Source organism: Clarias gariepinus, chromosome 8, assembly GCF_024256425.1.
Source record: "Clarias gariepinus isolate MV-2021 ecotype Netherlands chromosome 8, CGAR_prim_01v2, whole genome shotgun sequence".
Taxonomy (NCBI): domain Eukaryota; kingdom Metazoa; phylum Chordata; class Actinopteri; order Siluriformes; family Clariidae; genus Clarias; species Clarias gariepinus.
In genome coordinates this window covers 29,864,387-29,884,015 of record NC_071107.1, presented here as the reverse complement: position 1 = coordinate 29,884,015, position 19,629 = coordinate 29,864,387, and the positions used below count along the sequence as shown (strand labels likewise).

The 19,629-nt window shown below is 39.9% G+C and overlaps 1 protein-coding gene across 1 annotated transcript in view; it reads left to right on the top strand.

The window, feature by feature from the left end:
• dst (dystonin) overlaps positions 1 to 19,629 on the top strand; it is a 140,766-nt gene that overhangs the window by 108,161 nt on the left and 12,976 nt on the right. Inside the window, exons 62-89 of the mRNA XM_053502886.1 lie at positions 3,856 to 4,017; positions 4,116 to 4,286; positions 4,533 to 4,699; positions 5,114 to 5,273; positions 5,536 to 5,862; positions 6,027 to 6,111; positions 6,778 to 7,019; positions 7,122 to 7,328; positions 7,508 to 7,627; positions 7,738 to 7,845; positions 7,935 to 8,153; positions 9,480 to 9,683; positions 10,365 to 10,596; positions 10,683 to 10,909; positions 11,099 to 11,221; positions 11,405 to 11,506; positions 12,042 to 12,143; positions 12,506 to 12,679; positions 12,787 to 12,942; positions 13,155 to 13,352; positions 14,193 to 14,321; positions 14,606 to 14,776; positions 15,543 to 15,698; positions 15,877 to 16,083; positions 16,453 to 16,572; positions 17,181 to 17,350; positions 17,560 to 17,719; positions 19,120 to 19,314. Of these exons, the coding sequence (XP_053358861.1) occupies positions 3,856 to 4,017; positions 4,116 to 4,286; positions 4,533 to 4,699; positions 5,114 to 5,273; positions 5,536 to 5,862; positions 6,027 to 6,111; positions 6,778 to 7,019; positions 7,122 to 7,328; positions 7,508 to 7,627; positions 7,738 to 7,845; positions 7,935 to 8,153; positions 9,480 to 9,683; positions 10,365 to 10,596; positions 10,683 to 10,909; positions 11,099 to 11,221; positions 11,405 to 11,506; positions 12,042 to 12,143; positions 12,506 to 12,679; positions 12,787 to 12,942; positions 13,155 to 13,352; positions 14,193 to 14,321; positions 14,606 to 14,776; positions 15,543 to 15,698; positions 15,877 to 16,083; positions 16,453 to 16,572; positions 17,181 to 17,350; positions 17,560 to 17,719; positions 19,120 to 19,314 (4,794 nt within the window). The remainder of the gene's footprint in view (positions 1 to 3,855; positions 4,018 to 4,115; positions 4,287 to 4,532; positions 4,700 to 5,113; positions 5,274 to 5,535; positions 5,863 to 6,026; positions 6,112 to 6,777; positions 7,020 to 7,121; positions 7,329 to 7,507; positions 7,628 to 7,737; positions 7,846 to 7,934; positions 8,154 to 9,479; positions 9,684 to 10,364; positions 10,597 to 10,682; positions 10,910 to 11,098; positions 11,222 to 11,404; positions 11,507 to 12,041; positions 12,144 to 12,505; positions 12,680 to 12,786; positions 12,943 to 13,154; positions 13,353 to 14,192; positions 14,322 to 14,605; positions 14,777 to 15,542; positions 15,699 to 15,876; positions 16,084 to 16,452; positions 16,573 to 17,180; positions 17,351 to 17,559; positions 17,720 to 19,119; positions 19,315 to 19,629) is intronic.

Here is a 19,629-nt window from a genome sequence, read left to right as displayed (position 1 = left end):
AGAAGCAAAATAAATTTTACTCCTAAATGGCTTTAGCTACAAACATTTTCCGAGGCTGATTGCTTACTATAAAAACAAGCACTTGGCCAAGTTTGTAAGTGTTATCACCTAGGACTAGTACCTCCTAAAACATTCCAGAGTAATTAGGACAGTATACAGATGCGTAGACAGCTTGTTGCATGATCGTTCCAGGGAAAGAGAAGAAAGAAAGGAGGGAGAGAGAGTATCTATTTCTGCACCGTGTGATCTCATGCAGGGAGGGAGCTGTTCACTCTTAAAGCTTTTTATTTATATATATATATATATATATATATATATTTTTTTTTTTCATTTTGTACTTTACTGAAGAAGGGAGGGTTATATATATTCTCAGAGCTGAAGATAAGGAAGTAAAATCAACCAGGCCACGCCACAGAGACAGAAGGGGGAGAATTTAAAAAGGCTCAAGCATCTACCAATCAACATGTGCTCTCAGGACAAATGGAGCTGTGGCAGATGTTGCCAGAATAATAAGGAGGGGGGCGGGGCTTTGAGCTCATTGCCAGAAGGGTGGATGTCATAGCCGGGTGGACCACAAGAGAGAGAGAGAGGCAGGAGCAGCTTTGTGTTTATCCTGGAGCCCTGCCGCTTTGTTTTCACAAATTAGAGGATTTGTTGCAGGATGTCACCTTCAATCGGAGATATTTTTCTGGGGCATGTCTGACCACTCAGGAGCGCATGGAAATCCAAGCACTTTTTTTTCCTCCATGGAATTCGTGCCGGAACTTAGGACTGAGGAAATAAGCAACAATGGGCAAGTTCTGACAGTGAGAAGATATGGAAACGAATGATCTGGACTGCATCTTGAAATAGGATACTTTATTTAAAAAAAAAAAAAAAAAGGAAAGGAAGTATTAAAAGAAGAGCTCTGTACTGTGGAACTTATTGTTTATTCTGTTCATAGCATCCTAAAAGCATTTATATTTTGTCTTTTTTATTAGGTTTTATAAAAATTATATTTTATAGGATTTTAAAAGTTCTCTATATTTTTATGAAATTCTGTTCATGAAACTGATTACATATTTATTATCTAAGGTGTCTTCCTTAAAATGTGCAAAGATTATACATCCTTTTTTCCTTTAAAGTAAAAACGTTGTTGCACTGAAAACATTTACCTCAATATTAAAGTGTCATCAGAATGGGCAAACCTCTTAGCAGACCTGACTGTCTGCGGCAAAACCCCTCCTGTGTGGCGAAACCAGAAGAAGAGGACCTGAACATTGATGACTGTTATGTTCCCCAGAGGTCCATTTACGACACTGTGCGTCTGAATGAGCAAATCGATTCTGGTTCAAAGGGAAGCTTGGCGTCCCGGCACTTCATTGGCACGCTGCCTTACAGCCACCGGACTTTGGACATGGCCACGCTTTGTGGAAATGGTGTTCTAGCCTCCTCCAGCACCCTTGATTTGCGCAGCAGGGATGTGACGCGACTGGACGAGCGGCCGTTGTTTGATGGATACAAGCTTAATGGAGACATTGTTCGGGGAACAGGTACCATTTTTGGCAGGCTTCAAGTACAGGGGGAGAAAAAGGAACCCCCACAACACCGCCGTTCTTGGAAAAACTTTGGGCCAGCCAACCTCAATGAGTATGCAACCTTGTGTGCTGATGGACCAGACCGGCAAGCCCTGGTACGAGTGGGCCACGGTAGGAGCATGACCAATTCTCTAACTTCAGAGGATGACTCTGGCCTGTGCAGCCCCACTACAGAGCAGGAGCGGCGGAAGCAGCGAGCTTTGCTGAGACCAGGTCCAGGTACCAGGAGCCTCTCTTCCACCGAGGCTGCCCTTGAATCTGGTGAGCTTAAACCGGGCCGGTCCATCAGTTCCGGGCAAGAGGAGTTTCCATTCACCCCTGCCAGAAGCTTGGTACCAACTCCAGTGTGCTCCACAGACTCGACATGGCATGAGGACCAACATTGTAAAGACACATGTACCATAAATCTCCACAATAACAAGCACATCATTTCCAGTGATCATTACTCGGACGGAGTGACAGCAAGGTCAACAAATGGAGCACAAAATTCTACTTATGACAGCCAGACCAGGACTTGCTTAGGATACAATGAGCTACCCACAGTTGAGCTTCCTGAGGACACATCTCAGGAAGATTGTGAACTCCTGTGCGTGGTTGTCACACAGCCAGAGTCAACCCCGCATCATAGGTTGGCTGTAGAGCATCATGTGATCAAAGATGCTGAATGTTATGAAAGTGAGCAAAGAGCAACCGAGTCCAAAATGGCTGATTTGGAAGAGTTTTTGTTGTCTGTAGAAAGGGAGGCAGGTCTCACCAATGGAATAAACCAGACTGTGAATTACATAGAAGATGAGGAGCTAGAGAGCTTTCTAACCTCCCTAACCGCATGTTCTCAAATGGATCTCATGGACATGCAGTCCTCACAGGTAGTTCACAAAAACCTTATCTTCTTGGGTGGATTTATGGATTCCTGGGAAGTTAGCTAGTGCTGATCTCTCTTTATCTTGATCATGAGCTGGATAAATGATGTTTGGTGCAATAATCTGTCAGTGACTCAGCTTGTCTGATACTGCACAGATCTGCATCGATTTCAGCTCCTAGACAGAGACTTGTTTTAGAGCGTATGCTATGTTCAGTAGAGACTCTTGCCATGTAAGGAATAAGTAAAAGTAAACATCATTCAGCTACCCGACGCCGTAAAGTAGCAGGTACTCAAATAATGGTTTACACTGAAAAGAATTTCTTCCATTTCAGCTTTATATTTGTAGGGAGCTGACAGTCCCTGCACTAAACTACTTGGACAGTTTTGTAGTTCAGGAAATGCAGCAGTACTAACATGAATCTCTTGCCAATATGATTTACTGTACTGTACATATAGGTCTATCAATAAATAATTACATTTTATGTTAAAACTAAATACTATTTATTTCTATTTGGTATTGAGATGTTCAAGAGTACGTGCTATAGCAGTCAAGGCAGTAGAATTTAATATTTTATTTAATGCACGGCTTTTGTAAACAAGCTTTTGTATGGAGACTTTGTATGTGGCCGTTGCTTTGTACATCCTGTGAAATGGTTGAATGGTACAAAGGTGGCTGATAGGGTGGATCCTGTCCACACAGATGGTTTGTGCTGGGGAATACTGGGTTGTGATGCAAGATTTAAGGTTTTCTACCCACTTTATCTACACTAAATGGCAATGTTATCAAGTTCACTTACCATATAGGTCTCCTTGTAGGTATACAGACACTGACTAATAACTACAAACCCATTTTTAGCGCAGCAGGTGACACTGACATGGTAGTGTTAGACAAGTGCTGGTACAAGTGTGACAGGTGAAGTAAACATTAGATCCGTGGTGGTCCTGTTCTGGTGCCCTAAGTGCAAAGGTCTTATTATTTTGGCCTTGACTTATATGGTATGAGAGGAAAATACCAAATGACTATCAGTGCAAAGTTTACATGATCTATTATTGAAAACTGGTTTAATACGAATAGAAATGTATTTTTTATTTAACAAAACCAGTCTTGCATTTCTGGTGTTGATAGAAGTACAGCATAATGAGGAGAATGGCTGTGGTTCTGTGCTGGAGATCAGAAGTCGAGGTGACTTCGAACCCAGCACTGTTAGCAGCGACTAGTGAGTGCTTGGAGTGTGTTCTTTCTTGTGATCCACGTGCCAGACGAATAAATGTGCCAAATGGGTATTTATTCAAAATGGCTTTAATCAGTAACTTCTCAGCAAACCATAATAAATTACTGTGTCACTTTAAGCTATGTGTCTTAATGAGATTTGCATGACTGTTTCCATTACGGTTCTGTTTCCTCACTGATTTCAGGTTTTCCAGAAGGAAACGATCGAGTCACTGCAAACCCAATTGCAAGAGGTGAACTGTTTAGGCCAAGGACTTATTCAAAATGCATCTAAAGGGACCAGCACCAAAGCACTTGAACATGACCTGGAGGATATCGGTACGAGATGGAACACGCTAAACAAAAAGGTCTGGACGAATTTGATTTCAAGCATCAACGGAAAAAAACCCTGTAATTTTGTTATTTTGTCGTAATGTCTGAGTTGTTGTGTCTGCAATGCTGTCAGGTAGCAGAACGTTCGGCGCAGCTTCATGAAGCTTTGCTGCACTGTGGAAGGTTTCAGGATGCTCTCGAGTCCCTGTTCAGCTGGCTTAAAGACACAGAGGAACTGGTGTCCAGTCAGAAGCCTCCATCAGCAGAGTTTAAAGTTGTTAAAGCACAAATACAAGAACAGAGGGTAGGAGGTTAAAAGTTCTACACCAGTTTATCACTCTGAATAGATCCTTGAATAAACTGCTATTAATATTAATGTTATTAAATGTTACATTTATGTATGATAAATAATAATGTTATTAATGTTAATAAAGCAAGACATTGAGATCAGGTTTTCCCGGAGATTTGGAGTGTCTATGGTTGGTTATACGTATAATGCATATTGGATTTCCTTACATCCCAAAAGTTTATTTTTCTCTGGTTTATTCAGCTCTTACAGAAGCTGCTAGATGACCGCAAACCCACAGTGGAGCTTATTAAGAAGGAAGGAGGGAAAGTGTTAGAGATGGCTGACTCTGTGGATAAAGAGAAGATTGGAAAAGAGATTGATAGCCTGGGGAAGAGATGGGATGCTCTGCTGAAGAAAGCTGAGCGCAGGTAAAAAGATGTATATGTTGACATCAGGATAATTAGAATACCGATCTATGAAGTTATTACTTTGTTAATAATCATTAGTATTGATGATATTGTTCTTTTTTTTTAAATAGCTGGGGGCTCAAGACACTGAACTGAAATCATGTATATAGACACAAATCGTTTCTTTTTTATTTAGCGCAACTTAACTGGACTCTTAAAACTATGTTGATACACAGTGGCAATATCATAACATTTAAAATCATATGTTAGTGAATGTTAGTTCATGAACATGTCCATTATCTGGACATGAACCTACAGTACAGTATATATTATAACACAATGCCATGATAAAGTTTACACATTGCTATTTTTATTTTATGTTCATTGTTAATTACTGATTATATTGTAAGCCGTTATGCTTTTTTTTTCTGGCAGACACAAACAGTTGGAGAGCATTTTGGGAGTGGCCCAACAGTTCCATGAGACCCTAGAGCCACTAACAGAGTGGCTGACAGCTACAGAGAAATGCCTGGCCAATTCTGAGCCCATCGGCACCCAGGCCTCTAAGCTCGAAGAGCAGATCTCCCAGCAAAAGGTACACACATAACTCAGATACTTTTGTGTTCCGCTTCTCCTTAGTAGTTTATTGTGAAGACCCTCAGATTTGTTTTTATTGTTTGGCAGTAGCTTTATGCTACTGGTACTTTTTGTTCATTTTTTTCCTTTGTATTCTTTATGTTTGGTTGTTTTTATGTCTATTTTCTCTTGATTTTCCTTATTCTCTTTATGTTGGAATCATCATCCCTCCACTCATACGTTTCGCCCCATCCACACCGTTTGCCCTAATTGCTAATCAGGCTTTAGAGGAGGAGATTATAGGGCACAGTAAGAGCTTGTACCAGGCAATGAGTCTTGGACAGGCTCTGTGGTCAGTCAGCTGTGTGGATGATAAAGAACTCGTCCAAGCTAAACTGGACAGCACTCAGGGTGGCTACATCGAGTTGCAGGAACGCTGCCGCAGGAAGGCTGAGCTGCTGCACCAGGCCCTGGGCAACGCACGGTTGTTTGGAGAGGACGAAGTAGCACTCATGAACTGGCTGGATGAAATACACGGCAGACTGAGCCACATCTCTGTCCAGCACTATACACCAGACGTACTGGCAAAACAACATGCTGACCAGCTGGTAGAACAGACATCCTCCTCTTAAATCTGTTTTTTTTTTTTTTAAACCCATCATTATTAATTTATCTTTCATCAGTTTATTTTATATGATTTATGTGTTAAGTTAATTAACGCGTGGTCATTCAGTTATGACGACTGCAGTTAACGCGCATGTTCTATGTTTAGGCACTTCATGAGGATATTGAGTTGAGGAGACAGCATGTTGAACAGGCCCTGCAGAATGGACTCGAGCTCCTCAAACAGACCACAGGCAAGGCTTTTTTCCCCATAATTAGATGTGTTCATTCCTTTCCTTTTTACGTGGCATTTAATTTTAAGTTTACGGCCCTTGTTGATATCTCAATTGTGGATGGTCAGAAGGCGTTGATTAACTTTTTTTTTTCAGCTACTTCCAAATGCAAAGTTTATATAAATGTACTCCTTCGCATGTTTATCCCAGATGCTTCATGTAAACGTATTTAAAGAACATTTTCTACAAAGGGATGTTTTTGAGAATTTCTTTCCTGTGAGTGGACAGGCTGGTGCAAGAACAACGATTTAGCACTGCTATTATACGTGATAGCAGGAAAAACCAGTTGATAAACATACTGTAACTATAAACAAAAGTAACATACTATTTGGGAACCTGTTGTAGTATGAGAGGCATAAAGCACTTCATCATGTGATGTTATTGGAAAATTATCTACCTTGGGGTAGTAATGTATCACACCACTTTGTGTTGTATCTATTCTTTACTTAAATAACATAAATAAATGGCTTTAAACTGCAGCCTCACTCTTTCTGTGACTGGCCTGATAGAGAACATAGCATGGAAATGACATCATTTGTATAGTAACATTGTACTTGTATAATATATCAGTTCAGGAATGCATTTTCCATTTTTCCTAACTGTTTCAAGCCCTCCTGTTTTGTGCAGGCGATGAAGTCATTATCATTCAGGGCAAACTGGATGGAATAAAGACGAGATATTCCGACATTAGCTCAATGAGCAACGACGTAATGAAGACCCTGGACAAAGCACTGTCTCTGGCCAACAAAGTACAACACACGCACGAAGAGCTGCGTTTCTGGTTGGAGAAAGTGGAATCCGAATTGGACACGTTTGGAGCTCAGGAGTCAGTGGGAGAGCAACTGAGGAAGGTGCAAGAGAGGCAGAAAGTAAGTAGCCTTCTCCGCCTTGAAAGAGGCGAAAATTAGGGACAGCTAGATCAGATTTAATCTAAATACAACTTGTATTCATTGAATGTGCTTCCTGTTCAGGCTTTAATGAAGGAGGTTCAAGAGCACAAGTCAGTAGTAGATACATTGAATGAAGCGAGCAGCGCTCTGCTAGAGCTGGTGCCATGGCGTGCCCGAGAGGGGCTCGACAAACTGATCACAGAGGACAACGAGCGCTACAGGACAACTAGTGATGCCATTTCTCAGCACGTAGACCAGACAGGAGCTGCCATCTTAAAATCACAGCAGGTGAAATACTGCAAATATGTAAATACTAACAAAAATAAACAGATTTTCCTTTGAAAGGCTACTGGTTATTGCCTGTTGAGTTTGCTATGATGGACAGACCATCTTAATCAGACCTTTAATAGGGGCGTCACTGCATAATCTACTGCTTTTTTTAAATATGTTTTTATTCTGCTGTCCAGTTTGAACAGGCTACTGACACAGAATTGGCCTGGCTGACTGAAGCAGAGAAGAAGTTGTCATCTCTAGGGGACATCAAGCTGGAGGCAGAGCAGACCACAGCTCAGCTGCAGGCTCAAAAGGTCAGTCTGATGCCTTCAGGTCATTTAGTTGTACACTCGCCACGGAGACAAACAGCGAACATGTGTATGTGTGGCGCATGCCATCAACTGAAGTGCTCTCTGTGTTCAAGGGCTTCTCTATGGACATTATGAGGCATAAAGACGCTGTGGATGATATCACTAAGACAGGCGAGACCATAATGAACGGCAAAGACGAGACTGAAAAACAAGCCCTAAAGGTAAGGGAAAAAAATTAGTAAATATTTGATTACATTTAGATGCTCGATTATTTTGGGGGGGATGTGACCAGTGTGACTGTGTTGTTCAGGCTAAGATCCAGGCCCTCTTGGAGAAGTACAACGTGGTGAGTCAGTTGAACTCGGAGCGTTGTCTGCAGCTGGAGAGAGCGCACTCTCTGGCGTGCCAGTTCTGGGAGACCTATGAGGAGCTGTGGCCATGGCTGCAGGAGACCCGGGCCAACTTTACCCAGCTCCCGTCCCCTGCTATTGAGTATGACACTCTCAGACAGCAACAGGAGGAACTGCGGGTAAGAAATTTCTTAAAAAGCCCAACTAATATATCAACCAGAACTGTTGGAGAAACTCCATCATGCAGTCTGTTTGCTTAAATAACTTTGGAAATAAAGTGCTAAATTCATAAATAAACATGGGTGCTTGTTTCTAATTCTACACGGATCGTGTTCAAGTTATTGTTATAAAAAAAGAGTTTACCTAGATGAATAGGATCTATTGAATAGTATTGCTAAGCGGAACTCACTGCCCGGCCAAAAAAAGCCACACATTCTAATATTTCAATGGTCCACCTTCTGCTTCGTTAACGGCACACATTTACCTATTCATTATCACAATATTTGTCACAATATTTATATCAGTCCAGAATCGCATTAATTTCGCTCAAAGATCTTATGTTGGTAATTCAGACCACTACATAAATTCTTTCCAGCACATCCCAAAGATTCTCAATGTGGCCAATCCGTAAATGAAAATAATGTCTCATGCTCCCATGCCATCAGGGAAGAAAAATTAATTGATAGCGGGAACACCTGGTCATTCAGTATATTCAGGTCATAAGGCGACTTAATTTTTTTGGGCACACAATGTTGATGAACCTAGGCCTGAACAAATGAAACAACCCCAGATCATAACACTGCTGGTACGATAGCTACTAGACATGATGGGTGCATCACTTCACCCACTTTTCTTCTTACCCTGATGCACCCATTATTTTGAAACAGAGTACATCTGAGCTCATCAGACAACATGACCTTTTTCCAATGCAGTACAGTCCATTCTTTATTCTCCCTAGCAAGTTGAAGCTTTTTTCTGATTAGCCTCACTAATATGTAGTTTTCTTGAAGCCTCCTGACTGTTTAGTCCAAATCCCTTAATTCTTCATGTTGTCCGTGTGGAAATGCACTTACTTTCACATGTAAAAGCTTTTCTTAAATTTCACTTTTCATTTAGGATGTTTTACTGACCACAATTCTTCTAAGTCGATGGTTTGTCACTATCCTTCCAGAAGTTTTTTTCAGTTGTTAACCCAATTTTGGTAGTTTTAGCGATCTCCTTAGTTGTTTTCTTGGCCTGATGCAGGACAGTAATTCGCCCCATCTGAAAAATCTTTGCCACAACTACAGGATATGCCTTCTAACATGATTGTTTAAGAAATGAGAAGCTACTGACTGCATCAGTTAGGGTTAAATAACTTGTTGCAAGGTGAAACATATTAATCACTGCAGTAATTATCTGATGGAGATTTGCTTAGTTAAATCCAGCTGGTGACTTTGTTTTTGTCCGGGCAGTGTATATACATTTTTCCATATCCCTGTTAAATTGTATATTTTTGCTTCTAGCAACTGAGGGAGCTGATTGCAGAGCATAAGCCGCACATAGACAAGATGAACAAAACGGGTCCTCAGCTGGTGGAGATCAGTCCACTGGAGGGTGAGCCGATCAGAGAGAAATTCCAGGCCACAGACAAGTTGTACGCACAGCTTAAAGCAGATGTTAAGCAGAGAGCTGCTGCCCTGGACGAGGCCATCTCTCAGTCTACTCAGGTTTGTTTCAAGCCTTTGATTCTGTTCTCTATTTAGCTTCATAAATAAAACAGCGCTTTATTATGCCATGTTCTTTTTTCAATTTCTTTTATGTTAGGGAAAAAAAGCTCAAAAAAATTAAATCGGCCATTTAACAAAGCGTGTTAGTGGAATATACATAAAGATAAATTAATGCCATTGTTCTCAATGTTAGGGAGAGTTTGAGTACTCCTAGTTTAATTATATGTTAATTACCCTGATTTGTGTGCGCTCCTGTCAGAACATGGCTTCAAAAATAGCTGCTGTTAATCTTATCTTTAGTAAGTTATGTTTCAATAAGATCTTTCATGTCCTACAAACACAAGTGACAGCCGGTTAATGAAGTGTGCAGCCAAAAACAATTTGACGGAAGTAAATCTTAAACCGCTGTTTATCAGGGAAGGATATATCAATCATGTCGTTACTGATAAGACCAGGAGGAAATGTGAGGCCTGACATAATGTTTCCACGAAGAAACTTCCTGACAAACTGACGATTAACATGTCTACAAGTGATTACCTGCTTTAGTGAAAGGTCTGCTGATTGGTCCTGTTGAAAGACCTAACCACTGCGTGATTGCCCAGCTGCTTAGGGCTTCAGCTAAAGTATTTTAACAGGTCTTTAAAAATTCTATTATTTAACATCGCCGTTTTTTTCTCCTAGTTCCATGATAAGATTGACCCGATGCTGGAATCTCTGAATCGTATAGCCGAGCGTTTGCGCCAGCCCCCCTCCATCTCTGTGGAAGTGGAAAAGATTCGTGAGCAGATTTCTGAAAACAAATTTGTGAATGTGGACTTGGAGAAACTGCAGCCGTCTTATGAAACGCTGAAGCAGAGAGGAGAGGACATGATCACCCGCTCAGAGGGCGCAGACAAAGACCTGTCAGCCAAGGGTAAACATTTTTATTTGTAAAGGATATAAAAAACTTTAATATTCTGTAGTCATCTAAAGGTAAACATTTATTTGTTTGTTTTAAAGCTGTACAAGACAAACTGGATCAGATGGTATTTGTGTGGAGTGATATCCGTGCTCTGCTGGAGGAGAGGGAGGCTAAGCTTCTGGATGTTATGGACCTGGCAGAGAAGTTCTGGTGCGACCACTGTGCGCTCATCATCACCATCAAAGACACCCAGGACTTGCTAAAAGACCTGGAGGACCCTGGAGTCGACCCCTCTGTTGTTAAACAGCAACAGGAGTCTGTGGAGGTTAGTGAGCTCTCATCTCAGGTTTAACTTTTTACTGGAGATAATAATCTGTTATTAATGAAGAGGATATGTTATATATAACTAAAGCAGTTATATTTAACCTATAAATTTATGTTTGTAGTAGGAAGTAGCCTGTTTATGATCTTTTATTTCACGTACTGGGCTCATGGTGGAATTTACTGGCTACAGGGGTACAGAGAGGAAATCGATTCTCTTCAGGAGGAACTGAATGTGGTCCAGAATTTAGGGGCAGAGCTGATGACGGCCTGTGGAGAACCAGACAAGCCTGTAATCAAAAAGAGCATTGATGAGGTAACATTATAAGGACTATATGAAGAAGCATACAGGTATATGACATATAAATTGCTACTGACTATAATGAGAAATTTGTAACCTTTTTAGTCTTAAGTAAATAATTCACTGTATTAGAAATGTTCTTGTGTTTTCTGACTAAAACATATTATACTCAATCCTCTGTGTGCTCTTGCCTACTAGGTGAACACGGCATGGGAGACTCTGAATAAGACATGGAAAGAGCGAGTAGACAGACTGGAGGAGGCCATGCAGGCTGCTGTACAGTTCCAGGATGGTCTACAGGTACAGTGAGTCACAGAATGACTCCGAAAGCGTTTTTTTCTCTGCAAGAGCAACTTAAAAAACTCATTATGACAAAGAATGGGTTTGAGTATTGACAGTGCTTATTCTTTAATTTTATTAGACATAAATGAAAATATATCAATCATATATTTTAATATTTTAATCACGTCACATCCTATGATTTAAATGCATGCATAAAATATCTTTAAAACATGGGAAAAATATTACTGTTTTTGTGTGTCATCTGAGTGAAAAACTTAAGGCAAGCTGAATTGATGTAAAAGTTATTCAGCTGACGAAGAAGTGTAAAAACCATTTAGAGAATAGACAATGTTTTAATTTAATTAGAATTCATTTAAAATTTGTTCTAAATAAAAAAAGGTGACAGGCCGTAGGAAATCATTACATATCACACTTGCACAGGCTGAGGCGTGATGCAGTTTTCCCACATGTCTAGTGTCTGAGCTGGTAATAGTGTAACTTGAGTGTACTTTGTGTTTATACATACTAATAGCATTTCATTCTTCCTCTGCAGGGCATGTTTGACTGGGTAGACATTTTGGAGAGTAAATTGGATTCCATGTCACCTGTGGGAACAGACCTGGAAACTGTGAAACAGCAGATTGATGAGCTGAAGGTATTTCTTTTACCATGTTTCATTATAGGGATTTTTGAAGTAGAATTATTGCACATGTGTGGTTTATACTGATCAAAGCATGTAAACATGTGTCAGTGATCACACCCAGCCATGCCTTGTCCTTTTTTGTTTGATAAATGCAGTGAGCATACAGGCCAAATGCCAGCTGTGTTTATTTAGAGGATTATCATGTTATGTGCTCTCCCACAAGTAGTTCAAAGATGCATTGTCTAGTCAGCGTTGAGCCAGCTTGAGACGTCTCTTTATTGTTGACCCATGGGCACATCCGGATTTTTGAGGGCTATTCAATAAGTGATTTTAAACGTATATCTTATTTTAACCAATGTTTGTTTTTTCCACAGGAGTTTAAAGGTGAGGCATACCAGCTTCAGATTGAGATGGAGAGGCTGAATCACCAGGCAGGACTGCTCCTAAAGAAAGTATTGGATGAAGCAGACCGCGTTGCCATTCAGGAACCTATGAACGAACTCAAAATGCTTTGGGACAACCTGGATGAGAAGGTCATCAACAGACAGGTAAGATGTTAATCTATTACTTCCTGGTGTCATTTATGCTCCATAACCTTGGCTTGCCCTCAGAATCTAGATTTTTGCTAAATGTGATTGTCTTGTCTGTTTTACAGCACAAGTTGGAGGGAGCCTTGCTGGCTTTAGGACAGTTCCAACATGCTCTGGATGAGCTTTTGGCCTGGCTGACTCATACTGAAGAGCTGCTTAGTGGACAGAAGAAAACCAGTGGTGACCCCAAGGCTATAGAGATTGAGCTTGCCAAACACCATGTAAGGCCATCTATACTGTATACAATATACAGTATATTTATATTTACAATGTAATGTTTAATCATAGTGACATAACAGACTTGTGAAATAACTTCACAGTCACAACAGCTTTAAGCTTTATCATTATGTTGTCTCTTTGCTATTAGATCTGCATTTTAATTTAAAAGAATTGTTTGTGGTCAAAAATATTAAATGTTGTCTTTAACCACCAGGTTCTGCATAATGATGTATTGGCCCATAAGACCACAGTCGAAGCAGTTAACAAAGCTGGCAGGGATTTGATGGAGTCCAGTGCAGGGGAGGAGGCATGTGGCCTGCAGAGCAAGCTGGAAAACCTTAACCAACGCTGGACAAGCATCCTGGAAAAGACTGAGCAGAGGAGGCAGCTTTTGGACAGCGCCTTACTCCAGGTTCTTCTCAAACACACGGATTAGCTCATTGGCAGCCTCGTCCAGTTTAACAGCGTGCTATTTATGCATGACAAATGTGCTCCTTGAGATAATGAGAAAAGTATTGTCTCTAATTTTAGAGAATCAAATGTAACTAAGACACACCCTTTTGTTTTAGGCAAACTCAGCTTTCTTACTCTAACTCTGTAGTTGCTTCTAAGAACTGAGCACTTCTGTATTAAGTGCACAACATCTGTATTAACTGCTCAGTAACTCAGCTCTGGATATGGCCCATACATGGTCATAGATGACTTACTCTAGATCCTGACGATTACTTGCAGTACTGTAGGGGCTCACAGTAAACATTTTAGATTTAGAGTATGTAAATTTCTCATTTTAACAACAAAGCACAACAAATATGAGTTTTGTTGAAGTTCTCCCATTTTGAGAGCTGATTATGAATTTATAATTATGTAAAATAATGTAGTGATATATCACTTAATAATGCATTAACTGATTTTATTAATTCAGCTTCTGTAGCAATGCATCTTTATTATTAGTGATATACCTTTACATTATTTTACATAAATATAAATTCACCTAGTATTAAAATAATTTCTTCATTCAAAACGTGTAGACACTTAGGGAACATCGCTGCATTATAAACCGATAAATACTGAATTCTGACCCAGACGATAATGCTGTAGCTGGGAATTCCTACTAACTTGCCTTATTCAATCCTCCTAGACTAATATAGAAGAACATCCATTTTAATCTAAACTTCTTTTCGCGCTTAGAAGCCTGCACTAATGAGAATAACGTGAACTTCATTGTTGTGATGCTAGCTGTATTGTGTTATAGGCCCAGGGTTTCCATGGGGAGATTGAAGATATGCAACAATGGCTGAAAGAAACAGAATGTCAGCTGTTGGCATCAAAAGCAGTTGGAGGCCTACCAGATACGGCCCGCGAGCAGCTTAACACCCATCTGGTATGTATTTAAGACTACAAAAAGCCTACTTCTGATGGCAAACTTGACCTCCCACCACTGGGGTCGAGGATTCAGGCCCTATCTTGGGTCTGAGTGTGTAGAGTTGGTATATTCTTCTCATGCTTGATTGTTTTTTTCCGGGTGCTCTGCGATGGATTGGTACCATGTCCAGGGTGTACCCTTTCTCCTGGGATAGGCTCCAGACCCCCCATGACTCTGTATACAGGATAAGGTATATAAGATGAATTAATTTATATTGTGTTGTTTTTTGTGTGTGTTTGTAGGAGTTATGTAATGCAATGGAGATAAAGGAAGACCTTTACCAGAAGCTTCTTCAAAAAGGTCAGCAGTTGATAGCCATGACCCCAGAGAACCAGGACAGCAGTACTGATCAGGACCTCCATAACCTTCAAGAAAAGTGGGAATGTGTGCAGGCCAAAGTGGCTGAGAGGAAGGCAAGTGCTATATTTATTTATTTATTTATTTATTTATAAGAAATAAAATAAAGTCACTTAAGCAGCTTAACTACATCTTCAGATTCCATAAAGGACATGGTTGATCATGCAGCTTCATGTGAGATGAGAACTGTAATGATGTCAGTGCGAATGTGGTCAGAAAGTGTGGGGGTGACTGTCTGGGGAACTTGGCAATCAGTATGAGACATAATAGTCTGTTTGTGAAATGTGTCATATGCCAGTGCTTATTAAGGGCTGTGTCATACCTTGAAGAAAAATATAGACCATCCCGGTCCAGACATGTTCCTGAACCCAGACCTAATGCTCTTTGACCGACGATGTTGGAATTAAAGCCTGACTTAAAGACATTGCTTTATTGCTTTATTTATTAAATGTCTTATATATTGAAGGTACCAGCAGATTTGGCCTTGACTTTTTTTCAGAAAGGTTTAAGGAAGCCGCTTATTTAATATCGTTAAATGCTTTCCAAGGCTCCTCAGCTTTCGCTTAAGAAAGACGCCGTGTACCAGATGCATGGTGTGAGTCACCCTGTTGAATATTGAATCAAAGGACAATGTTTTTGTGCCTGCAGGGGAAATGTTTCTTCTACACATCCTATTTTATTTGTCATTATAGCGCTGAGAGATCAACACTTCCTGTCCGTGCTCAATCACAAGCAGCTCTTAATGCTATTTCGGTTGCGCTGATGTAATTATGGCTCGAATGAGTAAATCTTTGTTTATGTGTGTGTGTGTGTTGTATCTAGGTGAAACTGGAAGAGGCATTAGCGATGGCCACAGATTTTCATAATTCTCTGCAGGACTTCATTAACTGGCTGACTCAGGCAGAGCAGACACTCAACATGGTCTCTCCAGGCTCCCTCATCCTAGAAACGATCTTGTTCCAGATTGATGAACATAAGGCATGTGATCTTTGTCATGTTGTTTTATTTAAAAGATGAAGAATTTATATAAAAGAATATATAAACTAGATATTATATACTTTAGAGTTTGTTGTATTTGTAAACACAATTCATGTAAGCCTTTAAGACGTTGAAGTCCCAGCTCTATCCACCTAGCTTCTAACTTGCTTTCTGACAGATCTTTGCAACAGAGGTCAACTCACACCGAGATCAAATAATTGAGCTGGATAAGACAGGCACCCATCTGAAATACTTCAGCCAGAAGCAGGATGTGGTCCTGATTAAAAACCTGCTCCTGAGCGTTCAAAGCCGCTGGGACAAAGTAGTGCAGCGATCAGTGGAGCGAGGGCGCCTGCTGGATGATGCGAGGAAACGTGCGAAGCAGGTATGGAACCAACAAGTGCACAAAGTGCTTACAGATATTTAAAGATACTATTAACTTTGAGAAGAGAGTCAATCAAAACAAATACATATAGTATTTAGTAGTACAGTAAGTGCTGCGTATCCAGAGGAGTAGTTTTAGAGTGAAGATTTGACTGGCATTATGCTACATGCTGTAGATTCTCAATAATATATATATATATATAATTAGCAATTTCTCATGGTCTATACCATCTCTGCGCCTAGAAGATCTAGCTAATATGGCTACACTTTAGTGTCCTAGGTGCATTTCACTTCACCGCAAACCTGACCTAATATCAGAATTCGATAGTGATAATGCAGAACTCAATGGAACATTTTTATTTTCCTGCAGTTCCATGAGAGCTGGACCAAGCTGATGGAGTGGCTCGAGGAGTCAGAGACAGCTCTGGACTCGGAGCTGGAGATCGCTAATGACCCCGACAAGATCAAAACGCAGCTGACTCAGCACAAGGTGAATCACGGCATCAACCAGCTGCTCTTGCTCATCTCAGTTTCTGTGTTATTTCCGTTCATAAAACTACTCTTTCACAGTGATAGACAAAAATCCATCTGAATTTTAATGTCCTATTTGGCATTAAAATAGTGTAAACTGTTTTCGCAAGTTAAACCACAGTTTACTTAAAAAACAAAAGCTGACTCACAAACAAGACCAAAGTCATTAAGTATGGCTGTGAGGATTGTACAATTAAACTAAACTCTTATGATCACTTTTTTCTTATTCCCACAGCACAATAGTATTATATTGATTGCACATATCTTTTACACTGCATAATTAGTGTATAACTACTTTATAACTATTTTGCCCCCTAAAAACAAACAAAAAAAAAAAAACACCAAAGTATCCTCTGCTGTTCCCTTCTAACAGTAGCATGACTCAGTGTTGTTGACAATAGAGAAGAGAGCACAGTGCCAGTGCCATGTAATTAACAGCTCAGCAGCGCGGCCTCAGCAGATTCCCTCACATTCTGTCGACTCAGGCATCTAATTCCAATCAGCCAAATCAAACTGCTTGTTTCACTGTGTGTCCTTGAGGCTAAATGCTGTCTCTGGCTCCTGTAGGAGTTCCAGAAGGCCCTGGGTGCCAAGCATTCTGTTTACGACACCACCAGCCGGACAGGCCGAGCCCTGAAGGACAAAACCTCACTTCAGGATGACAACCAGAAACTGGACGACATGCTCTGCGAGCTCAGAGACAAATGGGACACGGTTTGTGGCAAGTCTGTAGAAAGGTAAGTTTATATCCTGTAAGCCGAGTATCCACTGACTTAACATATACATCGAACTGGTACGCGTATCTGTAGTGAAACTGAATCCTAACGTTAATTTATTCTTCTGTGAAAGATTCCAGTTTAAATAAAAAAGATTCTCATTTTTAATGGACATTGAACTGACATGTTAGAAATGCAACTATTTGACTTCAAATATTCTCTCCTCATAGGCAGAACAAGCTGGAGGAGGCTCTGTTGTTCTCAGGCCAGTTCACAGACGCTCTGCAGGCTCTGATTGACTGGCTTTATAAAGTAGAGCCGCAGCTGGCAGAGGACCAGCCTGTCCATGGAGACATTGATTTAGTTCTCAACCTCATTGACAGCCACAAGGTACTGCTGGCCCTCTGCATTCTTTGGAAATGTTTCACTGTAAAACACAATGCACACCTACAGTAAATGATTACTCAATTAGCCCAGTACAGAATTAAACAGGACTGACTAATTATTATATTAAATTTCTGCTTGCTTGAGTTCATAGAGTTTTGTTTTGAAATACCCCGTTGTGTGCTTCTATTTTTGGGCTTCTTGGTTCTGTTATGTTTTGAAGATGTTATGTTTTGTTATGTTTGTTATGGTTTGTGAAGTTTTGTTATGTTTTCTTTCCCTTCATCTCTTTTATCTCAGGTTGTCACTGCAGGTTTCTATTAGACAACTTAACTTAGTCACTGAACAAAACTTCATGTCATCATTACATTCCACTTTACTTAAGCCTTTTTTGGCCTCTCTGATTGAGCTCATCAAATTAAAGGGCCTTAGGCTCAGATTACTAAATCTGCAGTGTTTTTAGATTCAGCTATTACGTTTTCCTCCTAATCAGTGATGATCATTTTCTTTGTTTTCTGGATTCGATTTAAACTTCAGAGACAGAAATGTGCCAGAATGTTCTTGTTTCTGTGGAGGGGGTGGAGTTTGATTCAACACAAAGCAGATACTTTTGCTATTTGTGCATTTTTCACATTGCACATATTTAAATGCACTATAAAGCAAAAAAAAAAAAAAAATGTAAAAAGGTTGTAAAAATGCTCGTAAACCCCTATTCATTGGTCAGACATATAGTGATGGAAAAAAAATAATAAAGAAATCATTGCTAAGAGCATGCAAAAATCTGAGCCAACACCAAACAATGAGGTAATTAGGTATTAAGTAACTAATTTAAAAACACTTTGTGTATTGCATCCAGCAATTACTTTCTTTTTTTCAATCAAGCCTAGATTTTCCTTAACCGATAGTTGAACACATACTGTATTAGCAATCTATAATCAATTAATCCTTGAAAAGTTTATAAAAAGATGGACATTTTCCCCAGTTTTATTTTTATTTTAACAGCACAAAAATCCCAGCAAGTAAGTTACATATAACAAATTATTAAAGCACATATATTTTATACAAAAATCTCCCTATTCTAAATATCTAATGTCAACTGTCCAATAGTTCTTGGGAACTTTAAGTGCTGCCCTCTTGTGGTTCCCAAGGTATTTAATATGTGGGCTACAGGGAAACATTATGCAAAACTAACATTCCAGGAATTAATTGATAAATAATTAACCATATGAAATGGGATGATAAAAAATAAATACTGTAAATTAAAATGCAGATATGGCTATGATGGCCAGGTGTCCACATAGTTTTGGCCATAGTATGTATATGACTACAACACAAAGTGGTGTAAAGTATTGTTGGCTCAGTCCCTGCAGTTAGGCCATTAAACAGGTTGACTCTGTTTCTCACAGGTGTTTCAAAAGGAGCTCGGAAAAAGAACGGGCTCAGTACAGGCTCTGAAACGTTCAGCCCGTGAGCTTGTTGACAGCAGCCATGACGACTCTTCCTGGGTCAAAGTTCAAATGCAGGAGCTGGGCTTGCGCTGGGAGACTGTGTGTGCCCTCTCGGTGCAGAAACAGAAACGATTGGAACAAGCTCTGTCTCAGGTAAACAGCTCTTAGCATCGTACTGCATTACAGTTCAGCCAAGCCACATTTTATTTTAATTGTAAAATAAGCCTGTTCTCTTATATATTCAGATATTGCAAACATTTAAATATACATAGAAATATAAAAAAATATAAAAATAAAATTCTATTATCTGAATGGCACATGTATTAAAATGATCTTTACATAGCAATATGAACTGAGTTACTAGACTATTATCTGTAGAGATGTGGGGAATCCTCTCATGAGAAGAGAAAAAGTTATATTTGGTCTTCTATTCTGGGTCTGAAATTTATAAAAAGACAAATGACCTTT